The sequence below is a fragment of the Ascidia mentula genome, chromosome 8 (genome assembly GCF_947561715.1).
Source record: "Ascidia mentula chromosome 8, kaAscMent1.1, whole genome shotgun sequence".
NCBI classification, from domain to species: domain Eukaryota; kingdom Metazoa; phylum Chordata; class Ascidiacea; order Phlebobranchia; family Ascidiidae; genus Ascidia; species Ascidia mentula.
In genome coordinates, this window is record NC_138573.1 from 13,853,238 (window position 1) to 13,870,667 (window position 17,430).

The 17,430-nt window shown below is 37.8% G+C and overlaps 1 protein-coding gene and 1 non-coding gene across 3 annotated transcripts; one reads left to right on the forward strand and one right to left on the reverse strand.

Moving 5' to 3' along the window:
- The first annotated feature begins 1,541 nt into the window (after positions 1-1,541).
- On the forward strand, positions 1,542-13,857 carry LOC145910530 (tetratricopeptide repeat protein 7B-like). Of its 2 annotated transcripts, none has more exons than XM_082997683.1 (21): positions 1,542-1,752; positions 1,837-1,994; positions 2,378-2,546; positions 2,622-2,737; positions 2,795-2,898; positions 3,143-3,218; positions 4,117-4,346; positions 5,278-5,341; positions 5,651-5,788; positions 5,864-5,947; positions 6,638-6,890; positions 7,289-7,346; positions 7,928-8,021; positions 8,574-8,713; positions 9,071-9,181; positions 9,443-9,522; positions 9,655-9,730; positions 9,907-10,051; positions 11,867-11,957; positions 12,611-12,716; positions 13,115-13,857. In XM_082997683.1, the coding sequence occupies exons 1-21, from the start codon at positions 1,638-1,640 to the stop codon at positions 13,242-13,244; spliced, it is 2,538 nt and encodes an 845-aa protein (XP_082853809.1). In that variant the 5' UTR covers positions 1,542-1,637; the 3' UTR covers positions 13,245-13,857. The 2 variants fall into 2 exon arrangements, with proteins under 2 accessions (XP_082853809.1, XP_082853810.1); XM_082997684.1 differs by having other exon boundaries at positions 4,117-4,241.
- Positions 10,408-10,481, reverse strand: Trnat-ggu (transfer RNA threonine (anticodon GGU)). Its single transcript has one exon. It is a non-coding gene; the product is annotated as a tRNA-Thr (tRNA).
- Positions 13,858-17,430: the final 3,573 nt, after the last annotated feature.

Here is a 17,430-nt window from a genome sequence, read left to right on the forward strand (position 1 = left end):
TGACAGATACTGAGATTTAAATAAAATCCTATGAAGCGGAAAGTGGTTTGGCACTTGATTGAAAGTGACGTCACCGGCAATGCAAAAAAGCGCAAAAACACTGGTGTTTCAGGTCATTCTGATGGAATACGTGGGATCTCTACCGATTTTTATTACTTTCACGCTATTCTGCACTCCATCCTTGACAGATACTGAGATTTGAATAAAATCCTATGAAGCGGAAAGTGGTTTGGCACTTGATTGAATGTGACGTCACCGGCAATGCAAAAAAGCGCAAAAACACACGTGTTTTAGGTCATTCTGATGGAATACGTGGGATCTCTACCAATTTTTGTTACTTTCACGCTATTCTGCACTTTATCCTTGACAGATACTGAGATTTAAATAAAATCCTATGAAGCGGAAAGTGGTTTGGCACTTGATTGAATGTGACGTCACCAGCAATGCAAAAAAGCGCAAAAACACACGTGTTTTAGGTCATTCTGATGGAATACGTGGGATCTCTACCGATTTTTGTTACTTTCACGCTATTCTGCACTCTATCCTTGACAGATACTAAGATTTAAAAAAAATCCTATGAAGCGGAAAGTGGTTTGGCACTTGATTGAAAGTGACGTCACCGGCAATGCAAAAAAGCGCAAAAACACTGGTGTTTCAGGTCATTCTGATGGAATACGTGGGATCTCTACCGATTTTTATTACTTTCACGCTATTCTGCACTCCATCCTTGACAGATACTGAGATTTAAATAAAATCCTATGAAGCGGAAAGTGGTTTGGCACTTGATTGAATGTGACGTCACCAGCAATGCAAAAAAGCGCAAAAACACTGGTGTTTCAGGTCATTCTGATGGAATACGTGGGATCTCTACCGATTTTTATTACTTTCACGCTATTCTGGACTCTATCCTTGACAGATACTGAGATTTAAATAAAATCCTATGAAGCGGAAAGTGGTTCAGCATTTGATTGAATGTGACGTCACCGGCAATGCAAAAATAAGCAAAAAGATCCGTATTTCAGGTTATTTTGAATATAAACTTGGGACTTCTACAGAGGTATTGGTACGAAATGATTAAGAAGTGAAATATTTTGCAAAATAATGCTTACTGGTATGATATATACCAACAATAAACTCTTTTGTACAAGTTAAACCTTCTTGTGCAATGCTGCTCATTGATGCGGAACGCATTTTGCGAAACAATAATTTTGGATTCTGCCAGAATGACAATAGTAATTAAATGCATGCGAAAACAGCCCCACATTTTATGCTTGGCTGAGCATGTAAAAAAGGCACTTATTTCTGCAACAAAACCTCAGATTTCTGTAATTGTATCAGTGCGAATTTATTGGCGAGTGAATTATTTTGCAAAATTTTCCAACCAGGTGTAATATATTATAAACCCAGCAAACATTCGATTGTATTAGTTATACTGTAGGGTATAGTTTGGTTAAACCTTCTTGTGAAATGCTACTCAATAAAGCGGAACACATTTTATGAAAAAAAATTTGATTCTTTCAGATTGATGTTTGTTTTGGTTAGTGGGTCGGTTTTAGTAAAAGATTACTCTATCAGTTTAAGTTTGAGATCACTGGACTAGAAACTGTCTTAGGCATATACGTTATACAAATAAAATCATGTCTGCTAAACGCCATAAACTTGAAGCTGAAATCATCAAAATTCGCAACGAACGACAATTGGAGAAGGTCAAGGAAACAATAAAACAATTTTCAATGAAATATGGAATGTCAGGTAAGTCTAAATTTTCATGCAAACTTATTTTGGGTTATCAAATTTTCAGTTTTGAAGAATTTATCAGTATGTTTGTCATTTTAGATCCAATTGTCAAACTTGTTGAATGCGAAATAGAGCTTGAAAAATTCCTAATGGAACATGAACCAAGACCAGACAACATCACTATTGCCAACCGATCATTGGCTAACATTAAGGATAGATTGAGTGCAATTCGTAGGGCTGATTGCAAAGACACAATGGTTTGTCAAATCTTCAGTTATGTATAGTATTTAACAGAAATTGCTCTTCTGGCACTTAAGTTTCTATAGTGTTTATTAAAACCGATGTTTCGTCTACCACCTGGCGAGACTTCCTCGGGGTTAATTGTATAGTATTGTCAAGACTAGTTCTTGAATATTAAAATGTGTTTTTACATTTCTAAATGTATGCCTGATTTCACAATTATTTTGGCAAAACCAGGAAAATAATTTATAGCCATTACATCAACAGGCAAACAATGTCAGTTTGTCCACATAGTCAGCGCTTTGCAGAAAAATTCTCTGCGCAAATTACAAACTTTCAAATCTGAAATATGTGTGTGTGTGTGTGTGTCCAGACAAACTAACTTTTGCTTTTGTTTTAGTTCGATGTCTTTGCGGAATCTACATTGCTGTTGGTGAAAATCAGTTATGCCCAAGGAAACCTTATGGCTTGCCAGGAACATTTTTCTGAAATTAACCTGACATCATTGCTCAAATCAACTTCACACCTGTATCTCTTGCGAATTCTTTCTGAATGTTATGCAATTAAAGGTGGGTAATGGATGTTTTGTCATAACTTTTTGGTATATATGTCAACATGAGAAATTTTGTCAAATATTGTGCTAGGTCTGTGTCTGGAGCAGGAATCTAGTCTACCAGGGAATGATCGAATACAGGCATCTTTGGAACTGTACGAACAAGCTGGTGAACTGCTTTTCAAATACCTGATTGGAAGAGACAGAGTAACAAGGAGAAATTGATTTCAAACATATAGCAACCTAATATTTTTTTTCCTGAAGGCTTTTCCCAGCATCCAAGGAAGCGTTGCCAGTGATGATTCAATTGTTAGTTCTGTGACTGAGAGTTCCTTACAGCGAGCTTCCATACTCCATCTTAAAAACAAGTGAGTATCCTGAATTACATTACATACCTGAAGAAGTCTTGCCGCATAGCAGACGAAACGTCAAAGAAATACAGCATGTATATTTTATGCCAGAAGAGCAGTACAATTTTAAATAACATTACATTGATTGAACAACGCTCAACTAAAGGTCCTCTGATTGTCAGTTGTATTTTTTGTGAACCTTAAAAAGCTAAAGTTAGTCATGTGTTTGTTTGTATTTATTGGTTTGTATTGTTCTCTCCAGTGATTGTTGGAAGGGCATTGAATTGTTGCGTCATGCAATGAAGGTGCTACACACACATACTTATCACATCAGACAGGTATGTACTGGTGCTAATAATTCAAACACAAATAAAAAGTTACTTATTATTACTTTGAAGTACATGTTACAATTTGTGCCAAACTGTGAATTGAGCTTTGAATGAAATTTGAACTCTGAAGATGGTCCCCTTAAGCAAGAAGGCGATATTTTTTTATTTTTACCTGCACGTTTAAACCCAAAATGCTGATTATGTTTGGGACAGAGTCTCTGCTTTCCTTTTGCAAAACTTCAATCAATCATGTGCATTGGTTTGGAAATTATTACCTGATGTTTTTAAAGGTCTGTCTTACCTTTATGGATTAAAGCAGTGCTTTTCAACCTGCAGTACCTTCTTTTCATAATTTTTTTGCATAATATTTCTCAAAAATAAAAAAAAAACAATTCTTTATTGTCTAAAAGACTGTTTGGATATTCCTATACAAATTTAAAAAGTTTTATCAAAAATTTGAAACAAAAACAGTAATTTTTTTACCGAATACAAAGTAAATCAAAAAAAAAAAAAAAAATTTTCAATAGGGAGTATGTAGTAGTACATATAGTATCTATATCAGTGGAGAGGGATCTTCGTGCACTGCAGTAATTAAGTACACTGAAAATTTTATGTGCAAATAGAACGTTTACTATAGAATAGCAATATATTAGGATAAATTTCGTAGTTTTCCTCCATTCATCTGTCAACTACTCTTTATACAAACGGAAATTTCAAACAATGGGGTAATCTTACCTGAACAGCATGGCATAAAATCAACTGGATCCTTGTGCTATTTCTTTATTAAATTGTCAATGTTTCAAGGGACTGTCTTACGTGAGGGGGCCATCTTACCTCAGTTTACCCTGTTAGTTGTATGAAAGGTCTAAACATATTTGTGAAATCCAATAAATGTATTTTTTCCTAGACCTTAGCATGCCAGTTGGCAACAATCCTTCTGAGGGGCATGTCCAGGTTGGAATACAACAAAGGATTGATTGATTCCGATCACTCTCCATCTTCAAACTCACCGTACTCAATAACTGAAAAGAAGTCAGACCCTCGTAATATAGTAACTGCTGGTGACGGTGGTTCCCCTAGTTCGGTGGCTTTGTCAAACACCAGTCAGATCAAACCCAAGTTTTTTCTTGGAGAGAAGTTAGTGATATGCTCATAGAGCTGAGTTTTGTAGTCACGAGTGGCATGTTTTCTTACTAGCTCACTCGAGTGCATGGGTGCGCATGATCAGCATTGTGAACTGGAAATAGTACACATGCAGTTTTGTAGCTAAACTTACCTAATACGATTTACCTATTTTACTGAAACCATTCATTGCAAGCCTTTTTCAAAAACGTTGCTGCCCCGTTAGGGTTTAAAAAAATAACTTCAAGATATCCACCTGATATTTTAGAAAACAACTTACAAGGTTAACAATATTGATTAGACACAATCTAAATATTTTGACGTTCTTCAGAGACTAGTGAACTAAAAATTACTCATCTATCAAATGTAACACAATTTTCACTTTTTCCCTCAATGCATAGTTTTGAACACTAAACTCTCAAACATTTGAAGAAAATCTTGACATATGGCAACCGAAAATTTATTCATTTAACCTTTTCATACCGATTTGACCTTCTTGTTCCAAACACAACATTTTCTTTTTCATGTTTCATACAAGGTGCAACATATTTCTTTTGCATGTGTATGTAACTGCACAGAATCTGGTGTGAACAATCTAACCACTGTCACTTGCGATTTTATTATTTGTGATGTTGTTTTCACTTCCCGCTTTTTTTTATTTGCATATCTTTATTTACTCGATACAGCGGGTTTGTTAGAAGTAGATAAAAGCATTAAACACTGATTTCGTTTTTATTATACTTGACAAAATTAGCAACAGGGTAGTAGATAATTTATTTAACACATGTAAAATCACCTACAAGGTGAATCACCTTTTTTTAATGAATCATTGTGAAAGCAGTAAAGTTAGCCCAAACACCTGCGGCCAAAAAGTAAATTAGCTAATACCAAAGTTTTCTTGTCAATTATCTTTTAGTAACCCAGGATGTTTTACCTCTATTTTCAGGTTGTTTTGTCCAACTTCGGTTGAGCAAGAGGCAATATTGCTTATTCGAATATCAGAAGCATTGGTACATACATATACTTGTTTTTATAGCATTTCCAGTATTACTATTTGTTGCTGTTGCAAATGCTATCCTGTACAATATATCAATTAGCTGGTTTGTTTTACCCTTAAAAAAAGTTCTCAACAACCCCACTTAACCAAACGAAATTGTAAATGGGAACTTAACTTAACCGAATAGTTGCGTAGCCCTTTTCCTTTTTGACCATTGTTATCCAAATATTTGCGTTACTTATTACCGGAAGAAAGTGGCCTTATACACAGGCATTGTAAAATATAGGAATACAGTATTTAAGTAATAATATTTTATAAACAGTTGAACATGGATCCAGTGCTTGATATGTCTCCAGTACATGCCAGCAGCAGAGAGCACACTCTACGCAATGCTGAGTTCCTCTACAATTTACTGGCAGTTGCATTGGTACCACTGGGACAGTTTGGTTTATTTAGTGCTGTAAGTTTGAATGACTGAATTCCATACTCTTTCACCAAAGCACAGATGTTTTAAATTCTTACATTTTCTCTTTAGTGCATAGAAAAGTCGCTTAAATATGCTTTTGATCATTTTCACTTGTGGAATCAGTTTGCACTCTCACTCTCAGCAGCTGGCAAGGTAAGCTTTTTTGGGGGTTCATTAACATTACTTTACATACAATCAGTAACATTGCTTTGTTTATCTGGCATTCACAGTATATCCAGGCGGTAAGTAAATATGTATCAATAACCACTGGAACATCGATATCTTTGTGTATGCTTAGTATCGCAAGTCCACTTAAACAGTCGTGGACCAGTGTACTTTGCAGATGTGTTCTTAATCGGCAAAGATAGGAAAATGATCGAGTTTTATGACAAAAATTTTCTGTGACTGCACAAAACCAAACGATCTCCTTGGTTCTAACAGGCACTGCAGCGTTTTACTATTAATGCCTTCTCCAGACTCGATGAACAATTTAACAGAGTTGTAGATACAAAAAATCCCCTATTGTTGCAAAACAATGGTGCTAACAGAAGGAAATAATGTTTTATCATTTGCTATGAAGCTATAGTTGCAGTAGATAATGCTCGAGGTTGTTTCCCGTGATATATATTTCTATTGGCATGTTTCCTAAACATCTGCTTCTCAAGTAACTGGTTTAAACGCATCCGTACTTTTCTTTGTTTGCAACTGCGCACATACAAATTTTAAGATATAAAATAAAATATCTTCTATACATGGATTAATTCCACAGTTCAAGCTATGCTGATAATTTACTGCGACATTTTGTATCTTTGTACATCAATATTTCTGTATATTTCAATGCAGGTTGACCGCTCCATACAAAGCTTTAATGAGTGCTGTCGCATTGAACCTGACAATCCGGTGCCTGCACTTCTAGCTGCGAAAGCATGTTATCAACAACAGCAACCACCTAACTATGATGAAGGCATTGAGTTTAGCAACAGGGCTTTGGCTGCACTTAAAGCTGGAGAAACAGACGGGGGCGATCATGATGAGGGCTTAAAATCCGTTGCTTACATGTGCCTCGGTGTTGGTCTGTCACTAAAAGCCTCAAGAAGTATGTTGTTTGCTATTACTTTTACATGTGAAAAAGTCAAAATTTATATGATGTATATCAACGTTATAAATATATTGTAAAACGCATTAAATTTATTCAATTAGTAGTATTTCTGTAAAGTGAATGGAATCATTGATTGTGTGTAAAAATCTACAATATCAATAAATGCCAAATCCAGTCATGATGTACCCAACTAGTAGGTTATTAAGTCAGGCACCCATCCGTCTAATCTGTACCTAATTCCGACCAAAACTTGCCCCTGGGATTATGCTTTTTTTATAAGTGTGCCACTGTCTCAACCACCGTCTTTTCTGCCGTCTATGTGGACGCATAGACGATATTTTATAAGAATGCTCATTTAAAGTTGCATGATTATCCCAACTTTACCTTTCCTTCAGACTCGTCATCTTCTGAATGCGGTGAATGGCGCAGAAACTCAGTTGAAGCATTTGCAATGTAAGTCCAATCACACTATGTGCTGTTTAGTGCAAACTTTTTGCACTTGCGGACTTGTAAAATAAAAAAACAGCTTTAGTTGGCCGGTGGTATGTTAGATTGCAGCTAAAATGTATTGAAAAGGGCTTCCCAATAAAAAAAGAATGTTTATTAAGACAATGCACTTTCAATGTGAAAATAATTTTTGCCTTATATATCCTTTTCTGATGAATGTTTTTTTTTGAAGAAATTAATTTGATGTGGAAATAATGTATTAGTGCAACGGTAAGATATATATATACGTGGGCCGCACTGGTTTAGCGTGCTTATACACTGGGTTTTTTTTTCGCTAAAAAATTTCTGTCAAATGACCGAAGTGCCAGCAAAAATTTAGGACATTTTCAATTTATTTTGGTCATTTACGTCATAATACTTTCGTTCGCAAAAATGTAAGCAATTTGAATAATCTACCAGCCAATTTCCTTTGGGACATTGTGTCCGAAACGGCTTTTATTTTTTGTGACGTTTCTAAAAAAAATGGGTCAATGACAGACAAATGACACAAAAAAAACCCAGCTTATACAGTATGCGTGAATGTACAGGGCGCATGCAGCTGATCCGAACCACCACAAACCTTGTCTTTTCCTTGCACTCGAATTTGCTCGAAGCCGAAAACTGACGCAGGCTTTCAAGAAGGTGAGTTGTTGCTCATACAATTGTATGATGGAAGTTACATGCGGCACAGATGGCTGCCAACAAATTTACGAACCTCCACCTCATCGTGCTCGTATTAGGCGAAACGTGTTTATTGCCATGTTGGTCGCTTTTTTCGACATGTTTGCATTAAAATGCCCATAATTACCTGGAACATATTAACTTCCAAGGTAAACAAACCTTAGTTTTGAGATAAAGGTATTTATTTTTGTAGCCCCGTGAATATTTAAGCCAGTGACTTTGCCTTTTTGTAGTCATGTACCCATTATTTTAGGGAAACAAATAGATAAATGTTCGTGACATAAAAAGAAATGCAACATATCAGTAACTTTACTGCAAATAAAAGAAAATAAATGACAAAATTTATCGCAAAATTATGTTAATACAACCAAACTGGGAAAATAGAAAATAAATGTTAATTTTAATCAGAATTTTACTCTTGTCCATACGGACACCCTATGGAAGCATCGAACGGTCACTCGAACCCGATACGTTGACAACTACTGATTCATATTCAGAAAAAAATTCTTGCAGGTTCATCAAGCTCTTGATCTGAACCCCGAAGATCCTCAATGTCTTCACCTTCTTGCTTTACTCCAAACATCGCGAAAACAATACGGGGAGGCGAAAAACACTCTCCGATCCACCCTCCTCATGTACCCTGGCAATTTGAGGTATGTAGACTAAACATGGGGAAAATTTGGCCCATTGGGTTTTAATTCTTGCCCGCCAAACGCCGGGGTAATTTATAACACTGGTCAAAGTGTTCATGCTGCAGTAAAACGTAATTTTAGTGATCACTTTTTTCTTTTCTGTGCAACTTGTAAACGTCAATTATTGTCAATGGGTTAGTCCATAAACTGTAGTTTAAACACTGTTTGTCCACTTTATGCTCGCACTGCCCATTGGCCTATCTTTCAACTTTTGAGTAGTTTATGGCCCGTGCTGTGTCAAAAAGTGCCAATCCCTACCTAATACAGACCATACCATGACCACGTGTGTGTCCTAAATGAACTTGTTTCGTTCTGCAGTTTGCTGGCAACCAAATGTAAGCTTGAATTACACATGGGGGAAAATGACGAGGCTTTGAGAACATGCGACGAACTCCTAAATCTCTGGTCAGAAAAACCCAAGACCGACGTGTGAGTGTACATTGGTGCTTTCCATACACTTATACAGACGCGTCGTTTTTTAACGTCGTTTCAAAAACTTTTAGAATCAACAAAATCGATTCAGATACACATTTTATAAACTCCAATGTGATTTGTTTCAACTTAAATTTAACGGTTATTTTTAAAAGGTATTAGTTAAATTCGCCCAAACCTTTTTATAATACGTGTCCCGAAAACTACTGCAAAGTGTGTTTGGTTCTGGCTGAGTAATCCCATGTGTGTTGTTCTAAGGTTCGAGGCGACCGCCGATAGAACGACCAGCGATAGACGGAGCTTAGCGAATCAATCCATCGGCACGGAGCTAGAAACCGGTGTGTACTAATCCTAAACTTTTATCTCCAATAAATAACCCTACACTTTGGTGAATGCCGCGACATTTTATCACGAGAACCTATCATAGGAATTATCATCATAAGAGACACTACTTCTAACTGTTTCTGTAGGTTCAACGTTCGCTAATATTTCGCGGTGGGAGCAAGCAGCATCTGATCTCGGCTCTTACGCTGATCTTCGACCTCGGTTGGTGTTACGTGTGGACAAATGTGTTATTTAACATATATTATAACGCAAAACCTAAGTATATGCAGTAAAGAAGTACTGACTGCTCGCCCTTCTCTTTAACACCACGCTCTGCAAAGAAAAACTGTTAGGCAGTCTGATTTAAACCGGACGTAACAAATAAATCTGTTCCGCAGGGTGGCGCTGTTGTGGTCGGTCCACAGTGAAGTTTGGCTTCAGGTTGCAGAAGTTTATTTGGCGTTGGATCGATACGATGAAGCGGAGATGTGTGTAGCGGAGGCAAACCAACTATACCCGCTCTCGCCCAACGTGGTTTACATGGTAGGTTGTAAATGTATACATTCTAGTGAAGACATGGGCAAACTCTGGACCATTGACTCTTGCAAACTGGCCAGCCAGGGTTTGGTATGAATTAATGTCACTCTTCATACTGCAGTTTAATGTAATTTAGGTGGGAATTTTTTTCAGTTGCAAGTTTTTAAACTTTGAACATTGTAAATATATTTAACCATATAGCGCAGAAGTAATTCCATGCTTTCGCATAGCAAGGCAGGATCGCCCCACTGCACAGCTCTAATATTCTGATCATAAGGTTCACAGGCTTCGCAGCCAAGGCATTGCAGCCCAGCTGGATCAGCCACTTTTCCCGACAAGTCGGAGCGAGATCTGAAAAATCAAGCTCCCGGTGAGGTTTGAACTCACGACCATGGGCTAACCAGGCCCAACGCTCTACCAACTGAGCTACAGGAGCTCAGTGGCTTCACAGGGTATATTGTGCAAGCGCACAACTTGTCAGGCGACCTTCACATTTCAAACCTCACCGGGAGCTTGATTTTTCAGATCTCGCTCCGACATGTCGGGAAAAGTGGCTGATCCAGCGTGACTGCAATGCCTTGGTTGCGAAGCCTGTGAACCTTTTAACCATATGGTGTATGATGTAAACAGTCTTTATGCTAGCATAGACAATTGGCCAGTCTGCCAAACTGTTGGTAACTTCTGGTTGGCAAGTCGAAAAGTGTTACCACTTCTGCCCCAATGTGCTAAGGAGCTTCCTGCGTATGTTGGTGTGCTGTGTAGCGCTACGTATTTGTCACTTTTAGTAGCAAGTATAGTAATTTTTATGAAGCCTTCTGGAGACTCTGTAGGTTACATTAAATAATTTGATTGGATTTTTTATGCAAACATCCCAAAATTATAAAGCCAATCTTCATCGGTAACGTTTTTCCAACTTTAAGCATGCAAAAATATAACCAGGCTCTTTTCATTAGGGTGTGATTGATGTACACCACTGGTATAAAATTCAAAAATCACCGTATTTTCATAAAGCTCAAAAACAAAAACACCTAAAGCAGTTTAAAATAACAGAGCAACACGTTTTCAAAGTGATTGTATTTTTTCTTGGACATTCATGTATTCAATTATAGTCACGTAGTGTGGAACGAATAGCATGACGGCGCGACTTCCCTTATGCATCCTTTCCCGTCTTACGTTCATTAATATATAATGCGATGTCAGGTTATGAAAGGGAATGCGCATGTTGCGGTTTATTGGTTTGTCTGCTAAAACCCCGAAACACAAAATAATATTTTGGACTGAAAGGCAACGCCCACGTATGTCCTATGCATTGATGCCCTTTCGTCAACCGTACAGCTGCTCTTGTTGGCATTCCAACGTTTCTAACCATAATCCCGTGAGGTAATGTGCTGTTCCTGCTGCAACGATAGGGTTTATTTTGATAATATACTCTGGTTATGCGAACAATCGTTAGATTACAGTTGCATATCACATTGTTTGTCCACTTCACGTAATACCTATTTGTGTATATATATATATATCTGGCAATATGCTTCCAGCAAGCTTCAACTGAAAGTTTTCCTGCTTTAGACAGATCACCATTTCGATTAAACATGACAACCCAAACTTTTCACACTTGCATGTACATCAGAATATTTAAAAACAATAACTAAAATATACCGCATTTTCGTCCAATTATTATTATGATCGGGCGTTGCAGTTGGGGTGGTTACTCTCGCTACAATGAGAGTGATATCAGAGGTTGTATAGGTTGTGTATTGTACGCTGGTATCAACAAACGTGTTTATAATACGACCATTTCATGCATAATTTCCCCTACAGAGAGGACGGTTACATGAATACCAGAACGAACTGCAAGAAGCAAGCGTCATGTACAATAACACACTCGCCATTGATCCGGTCAATTTGAAGGGTGAGAAATCAACGCTCGGTTTTTAACGAATTTTTTTTTGTTTGTTTTCGTTTCTCGTCGACTCGCGACGTTGAATCGATGTCGCTTTGTTTTGATTTGTATTCATCCGCGGAAAAAATAACAAATTCACGATTGTTTTTGAGCCGCGTTATGTGAGATTTGAAAGCAGCGTCGTGTTGTCATTTTGAAAAAAATAAGCAAACTGTGCGTTTAATCTAGTTACGCAAAATATCTTTAATTCAAACAAATATAGCATTAATAGCGGTGTAAACGTGGTTACCCATGCTTTTGTGACACCAAACAATTTCACTGCCAGTAATTTCACATACACTTGTATATAAACTTCTAATTTTGCTTTGTGAGCTGCACAGTCTAGTATTTATATTAACATTGCCAGCACAAACATTATACGCGACGAGGCAACGACATAATTACATTAAAATCCTTCCGCATGGTGTGCAAACCTTTCGGGATGTTAATAAAGGTTTACTCAACGGTAGATGAAGTTGAACCAAGGTCGCAAGCATCATGTTTGACACACCTAGCGGTCGCAGAAATTAATTATGACCTTTTGGCGCACGAAATAAAACAACCACTGTTCACAGAAACATTGATGACCTACCTGACTATGAAACGTGTTGCTTTCTTTGCAGCTACAGAAAGACTTGCGGCCGTACTTCGTTGTATGGGAAAGCAAAGCTACTCTAAAAAGTTGTTACAGGATGCTGTTGCCATGGACCTCACCTCCCATACCGTTTGGTAAGTCCCATAATACATTTGATAAGTCCCAACCTTAACCCGTTCTCCCCAAAGCTTAACTGTATATTACACTAAGATATCTATGTGCCTTGTTATATGTTGTTCCTGTAAGGAAAGAGTTTAGATATTAAATCCCGTGTGTTTTTATTCGATAATCACTTTCTTCACATACACAAACTTTTTGATGCGGATTGATCGGCTTGGAAATCATATTAACTGTAGATTAACCAACAAAATTGTTGTAATTGCGCTCCACCTTATATTGCGGTTTAACTACTATGCAATAGCTTATTTTAAGTAAACTATTCAATTAATTTAATTTATTAGGGAGTTGTTCAGCGTATAGTTAAAAAACCTTGAAATTTAAGGGTTAATGTTTTGTCTTCATCGCATTACAGGCAACAATTGGGTGAAATTCTCGAGTCGGAAAATGACGTGGAAGGAACGATTGAATGCTCAACCCTGGCCCTCAGTTTGGAGATGACTGCTCCCGTCGTCCCTTTCTCTATAATTAATTTCGAGTTATAACAGCGATAACATGCCTGTCGTCACATACACATTTGTGCGATGTAATGTCTGCCCGCTTTTTGAACGATTTTTTAAGCGTAATATTATTTATTGCGTATTTTATTTGTTTAGTTGTCGACTATAGTTTCCAATTGTCAAATGTCATGTTTCTAATCTGGTACACTGGTTATATCTTGGGTTAGGTTTTGCGAAAAGCATCTATATTGCGTTCTCGCATTTCTAGCAGCTTTAAACAAAATTAGGCATGGCAGTTTGAGAAAATGTGGTCCAGTGACTATTTTCTTTACTCGTAACCCCCGATGATATTTTAGTCATCAATCGATCACAGTTGGAATTTATCCGAAACTGGCTAAGCCCAAACTTCCTAACCGCATTACGTGATGTGGCTGAAAGTGGTTGTAATGGTGCAGATTTCCTAATTCGGATTTCCTGGCCTTTCCCTTCAGTAGGAATGACCTTAACCTGGTGAACATGGGTATAATGACGATGTTCATTTGTGCTTTTGTGTTGTATGTTGGTTGCAGTCACTGTGCAATAAACCGTTGATTATCTTTTGTTAAAAGAAAATGTCTCAGACACGCACAAAAATTGTGTTTTGGGGTTTATCTCCATGACAATTCATCAAATATCAAGCCTGATACTGCATATCATACAACTTTATCACTTTTATGTATTGTCTCTGTTCAGTTTTTTAATAACACGTTTTATCGGCGCAAGACTGTTCAGCAACAAATATAGGCAAGCTTTCCGACATAATTCATTTTTCAAGAAGACAATTTTAGTTTTGTGGCCCAATTTTATAACCAGTTAAAGAAAATTAAAATATATAAAGTTAAAAATATTTTATACAAAGAAAAGCTGAAAAACAGATCTGTGCCCAGTCGGCCTTGGCGATAACAGAAAAACGGAACATATCCCAAGCTCCACAAGCGTAAACTTTAAACAGGCATTGTGATGTCATGATTGGAAAACAAGCAATAAAAGTTCTGCGTTTTTTTTATCTGACTGCTATAATTTAGTCTGGCGGAAGCGCAACCAGGGAAGTAATTGCCAAGACGCAGCGCCGTCTCAAAAGTAGGCCAATTATCTTGCGTGAACTTCAATCAATAATGCACAAAAGGGCTAGTTTTAATTTCACGGGCAACACAAATAGAGATTATCCAGCAGAGAAATTTTTTACAAGAAAAATTAGTCGGATGAAAAACTTGCCCATCTTTACTAGATCGCTGAATGAAGTCGTTTTGAAACGATTTATACTTGATAAAAACCCAAACGTGATAAACTATCGCTTTTTGAGATCTTTAAGGAACGAACGTTCAGGTGCACCAAGAGCATATGGGTCACATGTTATCCTTGATATCCAACGGCGTAACGCTTTTGCAGCAAGAAGAAATAAAAAGAAGAATTATTTTATTACTTTCAGCACTGATCAAATATTATTAAGCTTATGGCGTGCTTTTGCAGCAGGATGTGGAATGCAATTACGGCTGATTGTATTAAAAAGTAGGAAGGGAGAATATCATCGAGTAAGATACTAAAATTAGAGTTAGGTTTGTGTACAAAATCCCACCACTAAAATTAAAGCAATATAGCCAAGATATCAGGAAACGGCACGTATAATGCAAGGAGCATCTGAACTGCAAATTCATGACATGAAAATGAGAAAGTTCTGTTTTCATGCGTTTGACCGATGAGTGCTTTATGCTTCGAGTTTTAGGGTCAGTCGGGTCCCCTTTACATTAGCAAAGAAACGACTGTGGTCTGAGGAAAATATTCGACAAACACATCTGATGTGGTAGTAATCTGATGATTGAGTAAACCTTTCAACTGCATTTGCAGTAATGTACTTGTATCCGCTTGGCGGGCCAAGTATGCGCTTTATTACTTTATGTAACTATCATATATGTTTATGCCCCTTCGGGTCCTTTGTATTCCATGATCTTGAACAGCAGTTTTCAATACGTTTAGTCGCTTAAACGAGAAACATTATTGTGGCAAAATGATTATTTACTGACATTTAGAACATTGGAGGGAAGTCAGTTTATGGTCAAATTTCCGCTAAATAAAGTTCAAAATGATAAGCAATGTGGAGCCAATAATATGAATTGTGTATAAGCTACAGACAGATGGCCACTGTTTCGACCTAAAAGGTCGAAAACTTCAACCAAAGTTCAAAATGTTCAATTAAAGCACAAGCAATTCACAATCCTGAAATGAATAAAGAAGAAATAAATTGTTATTGCCGCTTACTTTAGCAGAATAACCTTTATTGAAAACCACCAGTTTCCCGCTTACTTCATTACTGCGTCAACTGTTTACCCTTGAAACTTCCGTTGCGTGATATGATACTTACCCATGTCGAGACGTGACGGGAAACGACGTCGTGTTTCCCAAACAAATGATTTTACGGCGAAAATGAACGTCCATTGTCCGTTGCTTTAAACGTGACTTTTATCAACATCCGTCTCTAAATTGTGCTAAATTGGTCTAAAGATTATGGTCCAAATGTGCTGCTCTTTTTGCAGATCATGTGCAATTACGCAGTCTGGTCTGCACTATCAGTCAAACGCATGACCTCAATGGCAATATCGCATCTTAATAATAATAACGCAAATAAGAAAGTAAATAAGGATAGTCAAAAAACAGCCATTAAAGGAATTAAAAACCAGTTTGTTTCCATACAAATTCCTCTTGAGGAATGCAGTAAATATGCAAGGGAGCTATAGCACTGTTGCAAACCGCATCCATTCTTAAACAAATGGCGTTAATATAATGTTACACACATCTACCCAAGGGTGTATTTCGAAATACATTCGACCGCAAACGTAACAATTGCAAAACAAAACGAGATATAGCCACACACTAATGGGTGATGTCACGCATCGTCTAATGGCCGTATTGCTTCCTGTCAATTTCCAGAGCCACCGAAACGCCAACAACAGACGGCCTCGTGGCAGTTCATGCAGTTTCCAATCGCCGCATAAGAGTCATTGGAGGGCGTCTGCCGCGTAACCAGCTTGAACGGCAAGTGCGACCTGGTTGGCACCTTCTTCGTGGGGCTTCGTAGGAGTCCCGGCATTAGATTTAGCAAACACAATAGAACGAGCGTCTGGCTGGAAGGCATTGAGGTGTAGAATGGTATGGAGTCGCGGTTGATGTCAATACTAACCATATAGGCTTGCGGGTTTGTCACTGTTTTTGTTCGCCGTCTGTTGTAACAGAAAGGCGTTTTGTACCAACGAGCGCAAACGCATTTGGCAAAGGATCTCTTGTCTTCGAGCCCTCTGTACAAATTCTTTACCAAGAAAATTGCTTTAGCCAGTCAACCGCGGGCAGTTCTTCGTGTTGTGAATGCATAAGATGCAAACTAGTTCCTATTTACCGCCAACGCCACCGAGTTAGGAAATGAGGCTTATGTGTCTCCCGGTACATTTCAATGCAAGGTCAGGGAGAACCACAGCAGCCCATACAGCGATTTACGCGAGTTTGCTCAGTCCGTTTACGGGCGACAATGTGACAAAAAAGAATTCGAGGCTTATGTTTACTTTGGAGAATCGTTCTTCTTTATGTTTACCCCGAGAAGAGAATACGACCTTATGTAGTGGCAAAGATTTCGCGTCGCTGGTATAAGGTTGACGGTGTACCTCGTCAGCTTGGACAAACGTTTATTTTCCGCCACCTATCAAACCATCAACACGGTCATGTCTTCGCAAAGGACACGACCCCGCAAAACGGTATCACAAGCTGTCATGTTTTGAAATGCAGACATACAAAGGCATAGGTAGATAACGGCATCGACTATTGTAAGTCCGCCGAGCCAATCAAGGAAGCTTGGATGTTAACGTGAGGTGCCTATTCAAATAGTGATGACGTTTTGACACTGCCTCGCCCTGGCCGCAATCTCGACGTTTATAAACGTTTGGTTTGCACGAGCGGTTGTGGATATAATGCAGAGATAGGAGTCAAATGCGTTTGAAGATAAATGTATTAACTTGTTGTTTTGACGCAACATTTACCCTTCCATATAATAACGTTTACTAAAAACACAAAGGTAGTAATATCATGAAGTGGAATTGCTTTCAAGCCCACGATAAAGTTGGGTTTATTTAATTCGGACATCGTAGCTATTATATGAAAAAAAGGACGGCAAGCTTTATTGTGATAACACTTCAAAGATAGCACTTCA